The sequence below is a fragment of the Ammodytes marinus genome (genome assembly GCF_949987685.1).
Source record: "Ammodytes marinus genome assembly, chromosome: 17".
NCBI lineage: Eukaryota > Metazoa > Chordata > Actinopteri > Uranoscopiformes > Ammodytidae > Ammodytes > Ammodytes marinus.
In genome coordinates, this window is record NC_137221.1 from 24901105 (window position 1) to 24918130 (window position 17026).

Here is a 17026-nt window from a genome sequence, read left to right on the forward strand (position 1 = left end):
TGTCTGTGATTTAAGCACGGCCCTAATGTGCCTCTCACTTAACCCCAGATCATATTTAATGATCCCTCTCTCTCTCTCTCTCTCTCTCTCTCTCTCTCTTTCCCTGTGTGCTGTTATCTGTGTTCCTTTATCTATCTCTGTCTCTCTCTCTCTCTTTCTCTCTCTCTCTCTCTCTCTCTCTCTCTCTCTCTCTCTCTGTCTCTCTCTCTCTCTCTCTGTCTCGGCCTATAGATTGTTTGCTAGTGACAGTGGCCAGCCGCGGTGGTGCTAACTGCCTGGCAGTAAGGTCCTCAGGGGGATTGATAGTGGTGTGAAGCAGTGGGGCCTTGCAGCTCTCTGCATTGGGCTGTCATGTGTCAGGCTGGAGGGGTGCTACGCTGTGTTCCAAGCCATCTCCCACTGGAAGAGCTCCTGAGGCTGGGCTTAGACTGATCTTTGGAGTGTGCCAACATATTGAGTACATATTGGATTTTGCACTAACGGATGTCATATTCCTCTGTCAGATTTTTCCTCTCCCCCCACACACACACACACGTCATTATCACCTCAACAGCTTCCGGGCTGCTGGGCTGAATAACCCTTCCTGCACCGCAGTCTGACCCTGCGTTCCAAATCACATACTTTTTCTTTTTACTACACTACATACTAAAGTACAGAAGAGTTTTAGGGCCACAGGAGTGAAAAAAAATCAAATAAGGATTTTTCTTTTCATTATGTCGAGAAATGTCAAGAATAAAGACAAATTCTATATAATGCTATTGGAGTTAGTGGGGCATTTATGTATTTTCAGCATTTCAGTATTGGGACATCCTAAGTCTTTTTCTAGCATACTAAATAGGTAGGGAAGTATGGGGATTGGAACTCAGGGTGAGATTTTTTCTACAGAGATCATGTCCTTCAGTCATTTTCTAGGAATTCTGATGACCCAAAACAAATAGGCAAGAGTCTTCAGGGTAGACACTGCAGGTGATTAGTACCAATTTGAACTTATAGATATCATCATTAAAATTTGCCAATTGATTACACACATTAAAGATACAGTGCATAACTTTTTAATTTAAAATTAATGTCTGTTACATTCTAGCCATTGCCAAAAACAAGTTGACAGAAAGTTGATTAAGCCTATCAGCTCCACAAAACTCTCTCTGTGTTTCTCAGTATGCAAGCGTATTCTCCAAATTATTATGTATCTGGTTGTCATGTACAAAACCTACTTTAAAAGAGCAGAGACTGAGAGCAAGGTATATTGTCATAAGTCAGATCCATCCAAAATAGAAATTAACAACATAATTAACAACCTAACTTTGGTCAGGTCATATTTGGGCAATAGTATTGGCTAAAATATACAAAGATAGCATCTGTCTCCTGTCTGTCTGTCTGTAAATCCAGTTTGAAAGGAGATGCTTTGATTTCTGCTCCTGACTTCATTCAAGTTGTGTGTGCTGAATACACATCCTAAATATCCAAGGAGTGTGTTCGGCAACACAAAGCATCCCATGCCAATGTCTCTTTGCAGTTGAGTTTAAGATCTGAAAATAAAAAAGCCGTGCAACACTCAAATAATGCTGCACAAAGGCTTTCTACCTTCTCTCCTGAGGCCAGTCAATCACACTCCTATCATAACGCAGACCTGGGCTTTTCTGATGCTGTCAAGAGCACTTCCTCAATAGCTGTTTAATTATACGCTCCAGCCCTGTTTAATAATAACAGAACTATCTCAAAGCAGGAAAGCAGTGGACTTTTAAAGGAAGTACACACTAAAAAAGTATGTACAATATACTACAAGAAAAACAGTATGTATGATTAAGCGACTATAAGTTGCACTAGTGCCTGGTCATGTCAAATTGTAAGCGTCAGGACAGTGAACATAAGTAATTATCTGATTGTGTGTACGCTATTAACTCCTAAGAAATTAGGAGGTCACAGAAACTCCAGTGTCTCCATTACATTGTTTTGTCCACACCAGAGAATAGTGACTAGAAATAACGCTTCTTTGCTACGAGGCATATGATTGCCAAACTCTGAAAGTAGGTGGTAGGCAATACTTTAAAGAAGGTAAAACTCCTAAAAAAGCTACAGTATTGTAGCTATATGGAAGCAATATGGTCACTGTATCCTCACAGTATGTAAGATCACAGTGACCTTTGACCTCCAAAATCCATTCAGTTCATCTTTGAGTCAGAGTCGACATTTGTGCAAAGTTTGAAAATCCCAGGTGCTCCGTCCCAACCATCAGCCGGCTTCCCCCTCGCTTACACCCAAACAATCCTCCCAACTGCTGCTCCTTCTCTCTCTGCCTCTGTTTATCAGAAAGTGATGGTCTTTTCTTTCCCTCTTTTTCATCTTCCCCTCCTCCTGGCTGTTTCCTGTCATCACAGCAGCTCTGCTCAGGTTTCACTGTGAAATGCTTGGTTGAAAATAAGATCAAGTTGGTGCAGAAGTATGGGTTAAAAAATCGGAAGAACTTCGTAAGTCTTTAGAGCTTTTACTGGAGATGTTTTGGACCGTCCGGCTCTGACTGCTGCTATTGAGGTGGTGTTCACACCAGCTTTGTTTAGTGCGGTATAAACAAACCCTGGAGCGTTTAAGCCCTTGTTGTGGTTCATTTGGGTTGGTTTGAACACAGTCCCAGACTCTGTGGTGGCACTAAACAACCAGATTACGGGTCAGACTCGCCCAAATAGGATGCTGTTTTCAACACTAAAAACCTTGGCCGGATTTAGTAGACATCCGGCTCTTTCTAACCATCTTAAATCTGGCCACAAGAATTGGAACATCCTAAATCTTTTTTCTACCATACTAAATAGTAGAAAGTATGCGATTCGGAACGCAGGGATTATTTACAACACAAATTGGGATGGTGTAGGTGGAGGGTGGCAATAGTAGCAGAGATAGTTAGCAGCAGCTCCGGTCTAGTTTACAGAGTCGGCGTATAAACAAGTGGGATTTCCACACTGCGACTCTATTGTAGTTTTCTATATTTAACATTTGACCATAGCCTATAACGACCAGGTCTCCACAGCTATAGCCATTAAATATGTAACCGCCTTCTTACATTTAATAGATTGTGGCTGTTATAATATGCGCTCAACATTAAGACTAGCATGAAAATACCCATTAGGTATGTAGGCTGTTGTCGAAATTGCAGGGGAAATGATCCATTTAACTTGACTGACAGACAGCATTTCCGTACACGTAACTTTTGTTCACAATTTATAGTATGTTATAGTTTTCCCTTTTTTGAACGTGAACTGAATCATCTGTCAAATGAAACAATGTATCCAACTCACATCTTGTGTGCACCAAGGAAGCGGACTATGTGGTGTGAACACGACGGAAGAGGTGTTTTCCAAACCTGACCAGACTAAACCTCTGGGGAAAAGGAGATCATTTGCACATTTTAGTAGATCATTGAATGCCTGCATGAGAAATCCGCCTCGTTCCCCCAAGTTAACAACATTTTATTGATTAAAAGGATTAAAGTATTTCTGGATTCTTTGGGGGAAAAAAAAGAATCCCCAGAATATTTGATCATTAGAAAACATCATTAGCTCCAGAACCAGTCCACAGGAACAAAGGCGTTCTTAGGCCTTCTATTTAGACCAACTGCTGGTAATGATGCAGCAGAGAAATAAAGGAGTGCATCTCTATGGCAGATAAAGCATGGTCCAGCCTTACTAGACTTGAATGGTAGAATACTGCCTGAGACAGACAATGAAAGTTGATTCTGTCTTCTTTTTGAAGCAGTGAAGGGGAATCCTAAATATAATGTTGGACTTAGTTCTAATATAGTTCATTTTAATTACAGCCAAGGATTCCATATGCTGTCTTTATCAATAGGACATTAAAGTTTTAGCCATCTATTGTATTAATATTATAATATATAATAATCATATCCGGACACAACCTGGATATAATAGTATTACTAATATTATTAATATTATATAATAGAGGAAAAATACAGTGATATTGTTCAAAAGAAGTCCAGCGGAAAAATATAAGAAACTTGATGAGAAGATCAGACAAAGACCTGAACCCACCTTTAAGGACAGACTCTCCTAAAGACCCGGGGTTGTTTCTTTATGATTGCATTCTCAAAGAAGAAAAGTTGTGCTTGCTATGGACCAACCCAAATCATTTGTTCTCCTAATATGTCAAGACCATAGATAGTAAATAATATGGATGTAGCATCCGGGATGACCTCAGTTATTCACACGGCATCCAATAATCCTGGTTTGTGCGCGTCGCCATTTTGTGAGACTTTTACTCTGACTCACGTGGGGGAGGGAGATAGCTGACGTATACCTCCGAGGCAAAGTGAGGGACAACGGGTGGAGAGCTGTCACTCAAGAGATGGCGCCAATACATTTTAACCTCCAAAAGAATAAAAACTAGCGTGGTCCAAAAAAATCCACCCCCCTCAATGTTGTCATGGAGATACTGTATGACCTAAACATACAGACTAAAATGGTTTTGTGGACCAGGCTGTACATTTTTAATAAGACTTTGTAAACGGCCTGTCTAACAAGTGAGTCAAAGAAAAATGGCTCAGTCTTGGTACCACCCCCAGTGGCCTTTCCCGTCTACTACAGTTTTGGTCACTTCCTTATTGGATGCTGGTAAAAATCGCTGAGGTTGGGGCTTGGTCAAGACCAGCATGAGCCTGTCCATGGCTGCTTAACTCAGAAGGTCTTCCTGTCCAGACTCGACAGGTCAACCGACCTGAACAGCTTTGTATAACATTGCAATCCCACATGCTCATTAATAACACATTTCCAAATGTTCCTCCTTTCATTAAGTTGTTTCGTGGAGGTAGAAGTTGGTAATAAGTGTGTGTGTGTGTGGGGGGAAGGGGGGGAGGGTTCCCACTTTACTTTATGACATCATAAGGGGAGATAAACCTGACTGGGATTTTTTAACACGTTTTCAGAAAGTGGAGGGTTGTTCTTTTCTCATACTTTGGAAGTCTCTTGTCAAACTGGAGACCCATATTCATGTTGAAAAAACATGAACAAGTGCATTTTGCACATCTCTTTCTTATCCAAGGCCATGAATTAAGAAAATGATGCATCAATCTGGCCTGAGTTTACACATCCCATTACCTCCCTCTGGGTTTGGCTTCTCTACCTTCGCACAATGCCCCTCGGCTCTCATTCACCTCTCTTTCATCTGTCATATATCCTCTCTTCCCTCTCTCTCTCTCTGCTGTCTCACAACACTTTTACTTCTTCTTTCTCCTCTTTCCCTTATGTTGCAATCTGTGGCTATGTCTCCATTGCTCCCTGGTTTGCACCCATCAACCCATCATCACTCCCTCCAGTGTGTGTGCAGGTCCTACAGCATATCTGTATTAATGGCCCCTCTGGCTTCAAACCACACTGTGCTACCTGTCACTGTCTCTGTTTGTGCATGCCATCATGGCCCAAGCATCCCTCTGCCCCTGTTAGGCTCATTATCTCAGGGCCGGGCCACATATAGGCTCAGCTCCATGCCAGTGTTTTTTGAGGGTTGCTGAGGTGTTATGGAGCTGCCTATTTACTGTAAGTGTGACACATATAGGGCAGAGTGAAGAGGCGAGCACCCAGGAGATCATTAGTAGCATTGTCTGTGCTAGATGCCGAAAAGGAACTACATCTTGGCTTTACCTTGTGTGTGTGTGTGTGCGTCTGCGTCTGTGTGTGTGTGTGTGTGTGTGCGTCTGCGTGTGCGTGTGTTTCCATGTGTGTAAGCAGAACTCAAGTGCAGACCACCGCGTGAGGCTGGACCTGGGCCTGTGGGACAAGTTCAGCGAGCTGGCCACCAAGTGCATTATCAAGATCGTGGAGTTTGCCAAACGAGTGCCTGGGTTCACGGGGCTGACCATCGCCGACCAGATCACCCTCCTGAAAGCTGCCTGCCTGGACATTCTGGTGGGTTGTTCAATTGGGGGTGCTTTTATTTTGGAGGAACACACTTCAAAGTCTTTTATTGTCAGTTCTGATATATGCAAGACAGACATCAGAATCAAAATGGCGTTTATCTCTGGCCCACAGTGCAGTTAGTAACAATAAAATTAAAATAAAAATAAAAATATATAGTTAAATAAGATAAACAAGATACACATAAACAATATTTACATAAGATCAATTCTAAATACTAAGTAGTACAAAGGAATATTCTGTGCAATTTAAAACAGTATATATAAAATACAATATAAAGTAAACAGTTAAAAATTGAAATGTGCAATGTGATGAAAGATATTTACAATGTGCAATATGCAATCAAAGGCATTTTGATGTGCAGGCTGAGTAATGAATAGATTAAGGGTTCTTGGTTCAGAGTTCTTAGTCCAGAGTTATTGGGAGGAATGGGAGGGGGGGGGGGTCATAGTCCAGTGTTATTGTCGTTTAGAGAAAAATATCTCGTCCTTCGATATCGTTGACAAGAGGGAGCAGGGAGGACCAACTCCCCCGACCCTTTTTGTTGGGAGTTCCTAAGTGCCCCTTTTTTTCTTTTTAATCTTTTTGGATTTAAACCAATGTATTTGAGGTGCACTCAGCTATTCTGGAGAACGCTTCTTATAAAAAAATCAGTTATTATCAAAATCAGTGAATATATCCTAACAACAAGCATTCACCAGAAGCGCTGACTCCACCTTTAAGTTAATGGCTAATGGACTTTAATACTTGCCAAAAGGTCACGTCAGAGCGGCATTTTAGCAGTTAATGTGACTTAAGGGAACATATTAAGTGTTTTTGTTTTTACCATATGAGGCATCCTAGTAGCGCATGGCCCTACCCTTTTACTCATCTGATGCCCTGATGGGACACTTCCATGCTTTGTTTTGGCTCTAAGGTCACAATAGAGGTGTGTATTTGTTCATGTGGAGAAGGTGACATTTTTTTTTAATTTTTGGCCTCTGCCCCTCACAGAGTCTGTGCTCACCACAGCGTTGAAGTCTTTATTGTTTTGCTTTTTTTTGTGCCAACATCAGCACAACAGTTTCTGACACGCTGCTGTCATCTTTAGCCAATCAAAATGTTGTTTTTATAGACAACAAGCTGCAAACTGAGCATGTGCCACAAATAAGTATAGCATTGAATGCTGACCAAAAGGAAAAGAAATGTAATTTAAACAGTGAAAAAAAGGCACTGTTGTTGATAAAGTTCAAAAGCCTTTTATTGATGCGGTGTATGCATTGCAAAAAGTATAAAATAGGTTGTTGTGTTGCTATTGGTTCACCCCTGCACCATAGGGCACCTTTTTGGGGAATATTTTTTTCCACCCCCCCCCCCCCCCCCCCACCAAAAAGAAGTGCTCCTTTTCTCTGCCTTCCAACATGGAATGTGTTTAAAGATGACCGTCGCAGAAATTCTGCTTGGAATAATAATCCGTGTCTGTCCACCAAAAAGTGAAATAACCTCCGTCGATAGTCTCATAATGACATCTTCTCCTTCTCCCCTCATTGGAAAAACCCAGTATATAAGAATATGGAAATATATGATATCCTATTTCCATGCTGTTCCACTGATTTGGCTTACATAAAGTTCCAGTCCCAGGCCTTTTTCATGAGCTGCAGTGTCCCGCTGTGAAACAGGGTTACTTCAAGTTCCTATGCTTCATCAGTGGAGTCTAAACTCTGTCAAATATTCAGCGTTGAGCTAAAAAGCTTCTCAGAAGTCTTCACAGCGACGCAGTGACATAACCGTTATATAAGCAGTCCTCCCCACCACATTGGGAGTCCTTTACTTGGGTGTATTCTGATACATATTTTCTCGTTTCCCTGTGTGTATTAAATCTATTCGTTCATTTAGACCGTGTGCTGAGTCCATAGCGTCAGATCTACGGGTGGGGATTGGTGGGTTTAACCTCAAGCCCAGCCCCCATCAGACCAATCCTAAAGCCTTATTGGATGACCTATAACCAACAGGAGTCAGGCAGAGCCAATTCATTGATCGTGATGGTCAATAGGATTCGGACTAGCTGTCTGTAGAAGAGTTTAGATCTCACTCTCTCTCTCACACACACACACACACACACACACACACACACACACACACACACACACACACACACACACACACACACACACACACACACACACAAGCACAGAACCATTATTTAACATTGTCTGTTTTTTACCATGAGGCAGACACTGTCTATGCGTTTGTTAATGATGCTGTTTGTTCTTTATGGAGGACAGATGTGGAAACGTCTGCACAGCCGTCCCTACTGAATGTTTGTTTGTGTTGTTTAGGAGTTAAGTGAAGCGATGCACTGTACTAATGGAGCTGCAGTAATGATGAGATGGAAAGAGGCAAACGGGGCCGTCTGTGTGTGTGTGTGACGTGTGTGTGTGTGTGTGTGTGTGTGTGTGTGTGTGTGTGTGTGTGTGTGTGTGTGTGTGTGTGTGTGTGTGTGTGTGTGTGTGTGTGTGTGTATAAGTTGATTGGCAGACATTGAGGAAGGAAGAGAAAGTGGGGGAAAATAAGCAATGACAGGCTCGTTAAAGGTATAGTCGAGGCAGGCTAATACTTGACCCATTGACTACCAGTATTGACTACCAAGCTAACACATATACAATGTTGAACTATTCCGTTCTCTCTGAATAGTGTTTCTCTTAGAACTACAAGTATAAGTGGTTTTAGTGTTATTATATTACCAAGGATCTTTCCTGTGTGCCCCATGCTCTCAATGTGCTCCATTCTGAATACGACCATTGTATATGTGGAGTTGTTGTTGAACTGAATACAGGCTGCTACATCATCCAGAGCACAGGAAAGCTTTAGAGAGCTGCTCTTGGGCTATTAACCATGGCAACAAGGGATGCTCGACCCAATATCTCCACACTATAAAAGAAAATGGTTTGTTATTGTGCTCATTGTAATATGCATATTCTGTAGTATGTGCAATATGCGTCTTCTTTTTTGATTGGGTAAGAAGACACACACCACTGTCATACCACTGTCATATGAATCTGGAGAGAGGAGAAGGTTTTCTTGAACTTGAGCTATTCTCCACTTTAAAAAAAAGTAGTACAATTCAATTTCAATATCTGATATGTCATAATGTGAACATTAAGGGTTCTATTCATTGATGCTATATAACTGTTAACAGAATGAGTAAAACACACTTTATCCAAATAAAGGGTTATTTCTGATAACTTTACATGTCAGAGTGTGTTTCAATAAAATGTCAATCTTGGTACTGCGTTCTAATGAGCCACCCTTTTAAAAAAAAATAGCTCCATACGAAGAAGGATAGGAAGAAGAAGTTATTATAGAAGTTAAAGCGAATGGCTTTTTGTGAATGGTTAATGATCTTTACTAATGGTTTACGGTTATACAGGTATACAGCCATCGATAAGGACAATTTAAGGGCTGGGAGGTTTTTCAACATCCTTCTGAAATGAATTATAGCTTAGTGTGTGTGTGTGTGTGTGTGTGTGTGTGTGTGTGTGTGTGTGTGTGTGTGTGTGTGTGTGTGTGTGTGTGTGTGTGTGTGTGTGTGTGTGAGTGTGTGTGTGATTCATTGACATTTTAAATCCTTCTTTCATAACTAATGCTAACTTTACAGAGTCCCTTATTTACAAGTGAAGCACATAATCTGATTGTCTCTGGCATTTCTTTCAGATTTTCTCACTAAATGAAGTGGAAATGTGAAACCCCCTGTGTGCCGGCAGAGCCCAGTTTATTACATAGGACAGAGTGAGCGGCAGCAGCTGGCCACTCATTTGCTAAGAGTTTGTGTGGAGAAGCAGCCAGCCTGCCAACAGCTGTCTGGTAATCCAAGCAGGAGTTTCTTTCCTTTGGTTCTCCTCTACCTCTTTACGGGGAGCAAAATGCCAAAACCTGTGTGTGTAACGTCAGCACATAAACCCAGTGTATCTGGTCTGTGACTGAGCCCTCAGCCCTGCTTTATAAGACAAGGGATTCAAGAGCTTTATTAGTCATATATGCACAACAGTTACAGCAGCAGTCGCTGTAAGTCCCAGGCTCCTCTCAACACTGCAATATACATAGAAGAAGAAAATGTATGATAGAAAACCATAGATAGTAAATAATATGGATGTAGCATCTGGGCTGACCTCAGTTATTCACACGGCATCCAATAATCCTGGTTTGTGCGCGTCGCCATCTTGTGAGATTTTTACTCCGCCTCACTCCTCTTGCCGAAAAGGGGAATCGACGTCACGTCGAGGGGAGGGAGATAGCTGACGTATACCTCCGAGGCAAAGTGAGGGACAACGGGCGGAGAGCTGTCACTCAAGAGATCGCGCCAAAACATTTTAACATCCAAAAGAATAAAAACTAGCGTGGGCCAAAATAATTCACCCCCCTCAGTGTTGTCATGGAGATATGACCTAAACATACAGACTAAAATGGTTTTGTGGCCCAGGCTGTAAATAGGTTTAATAAGACTTTGAAAACGGCCTATCTAACAAGTGAGTCAAAGAAAAACTGCTCGTCTTGGCGCCACCCCCAGTGGCACTTTCTGGTTACTACAGTTTTGGTCACTTCCTTATTGGATGCCGGTAAAAATCGCTGAGGTTGGGGCTTGTAGAAAACACACAAGTGAAGGGAGCAACACCTGAGACACAAATAAACACAAAGGTAGTGCAAGGACAGAGCAGATAAAAAAGTGTAGAGATAAGGTGCACCATGTATATTGTTATACTACAGCCGCCACAAGCCAAATATTCAAAGTGTCGCTACTGCAACACAACGAAAAGAAGAAAAGGAAAGGCTAACTGTGATCTGATGAGACTGAGGCCAAGTGTAGCTAGCTATGCTATATAGCGCTTTTCTCTGACTCTGAGCGCTTTACAAAACACAACAGTAAACAAACAAAAAGAGCATGTAGAGTTGATGGGGCTTGGGTTGGTGGCTGGTCTTAGGGGTAGGCAGAGGAGAAGAGATGGGTCTTGAGGTGGGACTGGAAGATGGTGAGGGACTCAGAGTCACGGATATGTTGGGGGAGGCTGTTCCAGAGCCTGGGAGCTGCCCTAGAGAAGGCTCTGTCGCCAAGGCTGCGGAGTGTTGATGTGTGGGTGGAGAGGAGACTGGCTGAGGAGGACAGTGAGATATGGGGGGGCCAGATGGTGGAGGGCTTTGTAGGTGAGGACCAGGAGTTTGTAATCGATCCGGTATGAAATGGGGAGCCAGTGGAGCTTTTTGAGGACTGGGGTGATGTGGTTCCACAAGTTGGTGAGAGTGAGGAGACGGGCAGCTGCATTCTGGAGCAGTTGGAGTCTGTTGATGGAGGTGGTGCTGATGCCGGCGAGGAGTGAGTTGCAATAGTCAAGGCGGGAGGAGATGAAGGCATGGATGAGTCTTTCAGCAGCATGGGGTGTGAGGGAGGATCTAATCTTTGCAATATTACGGAGGTGATAGAAGGAGGTTTTGACGGTGTGGCGGATGTGGGGTTCAAGGGAGAGGGTGGGATCAAAAATGATGCCAAGTTTGCGGGCCTGGGGGGAGGGGGAGACCCTGGTGCCGTCAATAGTGATTGTGGGGAGGTTGTGAGTTTGCTGAGGGCGGATTTGGAGCCGATGAGGAGGAGTTCAGTTTAGTTACTGTTGAGTTTGAGAAAGTTATTTTTCATCCAGAGTGTAAGGGCCACTCACACTAGGGCCGCGGCCCCGTGCCCGAGCTCATTTGCATACTAAGGTCTAGAACGTTTGGCTAGTGTGACCACGCCATCCGTATTCCAGCACGGAACAGCCCCTTGGCCACGGCACACTTGGGAGAGGTGTGCCGTGGCCAAAGTACAGATGCTAATGAGATGATACCCGCACAAGCAAGCGCACAGGCGGCGTTCCTGACGTGAATTTATTAAGGATGCATAGTCCGTTAACGTCCACTGCCTTACTAGTCAGCACCAGAATTGCCCACCACTTGGACTTGTAGCTACATAAAATGTGTGAGAATTAACGCGTGTGTAGGCCTAGGTGTGGGCTAATAAAAGAGGGAGAGAGCTAAATAGGTGAGCGCAGAAAGCAAAGCAAAAAGGTTTTCGTGTTTACTCACGTTTGTCATATGTTTTTTTTTTTCTCTTTTTCCTCCCGTCAGCTGATATAATGCTGCCTTTACGCATGGCGGTGGAGACAAATCCAAAACAACACACAGCGGGACTCCGCGGCCCAGTGATAAGGAAACAGTAGCCTACACTAAGGTTTAACAATAAAACTTTATAAAGACACTTAAAAAACCGATCTCTGCCCATACAAAAAGCTGACTTGGATTACTTGTATAGAGCGATCGATGTGTATGAAACCATCTGGTACGTATGGTCTGATGACGGGCCGTTATATTAATAATAAACAGCGTGCTGCACAAATATGAGACTGTCCACCGCAACCTATTACGTCAAGGCTACATTTTTAAAAAAAACAATAGCTTAAGGATTCTCGTTGCTCTAATGTGGAAGTGGAATACAGTATATGATGCAAATTTGGCCGGATGAAAATATTCACAGTCGTATAGCCTACAAGTAGACTACGCTCCAAATCCTAAACGCGCACGGTGACGTAGGCAAGGTGCAATCGTGCCCAGGCCACGAGCAGTGTGACCACTGGCCAGCGGGGGGAGTGGGGAGGGGGAATCGTGCTGAATCTTCCTGCAGCACGGAACAGGTGTGAGTGCGCCCTAAGTGAAGACAGGCAGGATTCAATGTGGGAGATGGGGGGGTTGTGGGGGGATTTGGTGCTGAGGTACATCTGGGTGTCGCCAGCATAACAATGGAAGTCCATGGAGAAATGGTAAAGTAACTGACCAAGGGGGAGGAGGTAAATGATGAAGAGGAGGGGGCCGAGTACAGAACCTTGGGGAACGCCTTGAGTGACGGACGGTGACTGTGGCAGATGTGTGGTTGTGGAGGAAGATGAAGTGAGATCTGTCGGAGAGGTATGAATGAAGCCAGCTGAGTGCAGTACCTTCGATACCGAGGTTGCTGAGTCTGGTGAGCAGGATGGTGTGGTTAACAGTATCGAAGGCTGCACTCAGGTCAAGGAGGATGAGGAAGTTGAGGGAACCAGCGTCGGCAGAGGTGAGGAGGTCATTGAAGACTTTGAGGAGAGCGGTTTCTGTGCTGTGGAGGGATTTAAAGAGGTGATATCACACCTTGAGTCCTAGATGCCTGTTTTGATTCTGCAATTCAACTTATTTACCGTTTGTGTCAAAAATAGAAGCATGACAGATGTTTACTGGGATGACTATAGTTTCAAGTGTCTAGTGTCTAGTGGACCTAAGTACTGCTAGTAAGGAATGAATGGATGCCTGCTGCTTGGAGGTTTGGAAAACACATTCAGAAAACCCGAAACACTGCGGTTTATTTTTCTACAATGGTCAGTAATGTAATGTGCACCGTGTCAATACTCAGCCAATATGTGCTAATACACACCTGTCCTTCGAACTGCAGTTGAAAGACCTAATTCACCGGTGGAAATATGAAGGTGTATTGAACTCTGAGATCCTATGTAGTATAAATGTGCAAACATTTTAGAAATTGGCTCATCCTAGCCTGAGAAAAGGCAGAAAGAGTGTTTTATGGTCCCACTGTCTAACCCTACATTTTCCCATGCGTGACATCATGGTAAAATGTAGGGTTAGGATTATAAGGACAGCTGGGCCATGGGAAGACTGAGGGAAGAGAGGGAAGAAAAACCTCATTCATTATATAATAATAGTGATTTTATAATGATAGAACGCAGGTTCCGTATGGGTGAAGTATTCCTTTAACTTTCACTGCTTTCAATGCAAACTGGATTTTGTGCCATTTCCTAATGAAGCGCCACTTGGAAAGGGATTTATTTGATGCCTTTATAAAGGGTGTCTTTTTAGAAAAAAAGAAATAGTCCATATAGCCTGTTGTATACATGAGTAAAGGGCATTGAAAATTAGAGAGCTAGCAGTTACAGGATATATAGGATACTCAGCATATCTGCTAAATGCAATCTGATGATTTTTTTATTTTTTTATTTATGTATAGTTATGTGAGATGTTAATGCAAAGTATAGCTATATCATATCCGGACACAACCTGGATGAATGCTGATAAAGGGAGTTGGTCTACTGTATATGCTCTATGCTCTGTGTGTGTGTGTGTGTGTGTGTGTGTGTGTGTGTGTGTGTGTGTGTGTGTGTGTGTGTGTGTGTGTGTGTGTGTGTGTGTGTGTGTGTGTGTGTGTGTGTTAGTTTTGACCTGGTCCAGTGTTAGCTGCAGTTCCACATTAAAGGATAGACTGTGAAGTTTGTCTGACTTGTCAGTTGTGACAGAGCAGTGAAGTGAAGTGAAGTCCCAGGGACACAGAGGTGAGGAGTTGAAGGCCCGGGCTGTGATGACTTTCTCTGGCTCTCGCTCAGCCATCAGCATCAGCTCACCGGCACACTGCTATGGTGAAGGGCGCAGATAGTGTGCACAAGGACTGGGTGAGGGAGAAGAGATCAAACACTGTGTGTGTGTGTGTGTGTGTGTGTGTGTGTGTGTGTGTGTGTGTGTGTGTGTGTGTGTGTGTGTGTGTGTGTGTGTGTGTGTACGTGCGTGTTGCGTGTGTCTAGGCCCTGGCCAGCCGGTACGAGTCACCGCCAGTAGCCATGTTTTATTCTGTTTCATGTTGCAGACACGCCTGCCACTCACTGTCAGAGCCAGCCCACTCAAATAGCTTCAAAGGGCTACTGTAGGCTTCACATCCACCGTCAGATGCTTCATTAGGTGTACACACACACACACACACACACACACACACACACACACACACACACACACACACACACACACACACACACACACACACACACATTCACACATACCACACACACACACACACACACACACACACACACACACATTCACACATACCACACACACACACACACACACACACACACACATGCAGTGCAGCAGGAGACCCAGAGGTTATTCTCTTGGAGTGTGTGGAAGGTCATTGTTTGGGCTTGTGCTTGTTGTCTGTGCTGCTCCACATGGGGAACTTGTCAGACCCGGCTCAAACTTGTGATAAAGAGCCTGACTGTACAGTCTACTGGGATAAGCAGGGCATCATTATACACAGTACAGCTAGAGTGATACGTCAGGTTAATACTGAGAGTGTGTAATCAATCTGCTACCAGTGGTTAGCACCTCACAAGAAGTATTTGAATCTTCCAAACGTGCACCTGAAACCCGGACCCCTCACCTAAAGGACTGTTCAGACAAGACTGTGGGTCATTCCATCCTATACTCTTCATGCTTTATATCTCCAGAGATTTGAGTTCAGTGATGAGTTGTGTTTCAGCAACAACAAAAAATAGGGCATTACAAGATACATTGTATATTGTCTGTCTGTGCTGCTGTTCTTTACTCTAGACACTGTCTGAACACAACAAGCATTTAACAAACTAAAAAAGGATCCTGCACCATTCAGAAAAGATTTGAGTAATGGCTTCATTCAACGCTTCATTCAAACACTTACTAATGCTTTTAAGATCCTTTAATAAAGCAATCAACAGATTTTTTTTGGGTTGCCAGGTTTTTTGCAAAAATCTGATATTTTTTAAAGCTTTTTTCTGCGCCGACTATAGGGTCCAAAATGTTCCTACTTAATAAAATGTTCAAAACAAGACCTTACTGTATAAATCAATCTATCTCAACTGCATTAGAAGTGTCCTGTGTGCACTCAATCCCTGCTGACTAACCCTCTCCCTCCCTCTCTCTCCTGGGTTAGATCCTGCGCATCTGTACGCGCTACACCCCCGACCAGGACACCATGACCTTCTCAGACGGCCTGACCCTCAACCGCACACAGATGCACAACGCAGGCTTCGGCCCGCTCACAGACCTGGTCTTCACCTTCGCCCACCAGCTGCTGCCCATTGAGATGGACGACACAGAGACAGGCCTCCTCAGCGCCATCTGCCTCATCTCCGGAGGTGAGGGTGTGTGTGTGTGTGTGTGTGTGTGTGTGTGTGTGTGTGTGTGTGTGTGTGTGTGTGTGTGTGTGTGTGTGTCTATTGGGGGCAACACAGCAGGATGCAAAATGACAAGATAAGAAAATGACTCACTAGGGAATGAGCAATGTTTCCTTAGCAATACCCGAGACCCATTGTCAAGGGCATAGCAGCACTCAGGGTTGGGGGAAAGTTTGAGCGTCCAGCACTTCATTTGACTGAATTCTGGTTTGTTTTTATGCTACATCGATTTATGGTGGGAATGTCTTTATTTATGAAAAGGACTACACAAATAGCAGGTGACAATCCTAAATATAATTAAATATAAGGCAGTTAGGCTCTCCGGGTGTTAGTACTAACATACTTGAGGGCGGCAGTGGCGAAGTGGGTAGGGAGTTCGCCTCTGGTGTGCAGGGTCGGAAGTTCGATCCCCTGTCTCCCCGCCACATGTCGAAGTGTCCCTGGGCAAGACACTGAACCCCGAATTGCTCCTGATAGTTAGCTTAGCACCCTAGTGCTAAGCCTACCCTGCGTGGTAGCTGCTGCTATCGGTGTATGAATGTGTGTGACTGGGTGAATGTGTACAAAAACAATGTAAAGCGCTTTGGGTCTGTGATAAACGGAGATATAGCGCTATACAAGTCCATTTACCATACCATACTAAGTCTTTCCGGCTTGTTTTTAAGAAGAAAATGTATCATAAATCAGTTAATTAACTAGCTTCGAAATAGTGCAATGAATGAGTATAAAAAGTTTAGTTGATGTATGTGCTTTAGAAGTTTAGATTTGTGGTTCTATTGAACATAAATGTAATGTTGAGATAATGGCCAACATTATAAAATACATTACATGATAAACGAAGAGTACATAGGCAAACAGACAAAGTTTAAACATCTAAATGTACATGTTTGACCTTTGATTTATGGTAGAATGACAGAAGACATGTTATGGAAGCAAAATAAAAAAAAATCTTATTTTATATTTTTGCATGCAGTGTCTCATCTTAAAGACCTACTTCACCGGTTGGAATATGAAGGTGTATTGAACTCGGAGATCCTATTTAGTATAAACGTGCAAAAAAAAATTTAATCGGATCATCTTAGC

At 43.2% G+C, this 17026-nt stretch overlaps 1 protein-coding gene across 1 annotated transcript in view; it reads left to right on the plus strand.

The window, feature by feature from the left end:
- The window catches only part of LOC307264496 (retinoic acid receptor beta-like), a gene marked incomplete at both ends in the record, with an annotated part of 118757 nt that overhangs the window by 94825 nt on the left and 6906 nt on the right, over window positions 1-17026 (plus strand). Inside the window, 2 exons of the mRNA XM_080045907.1 lie at window positions 5733-5909; window positions 15700-15904. Coding sequence (XP_079902033.1) covers window positions 5733-5909; window positions 15700-15904 — 382 coding nt within the window. The remainder of the gene's footprint in view (window positions 1-5732; window positions 5910-15699; window positions 15905-17026) is intronic.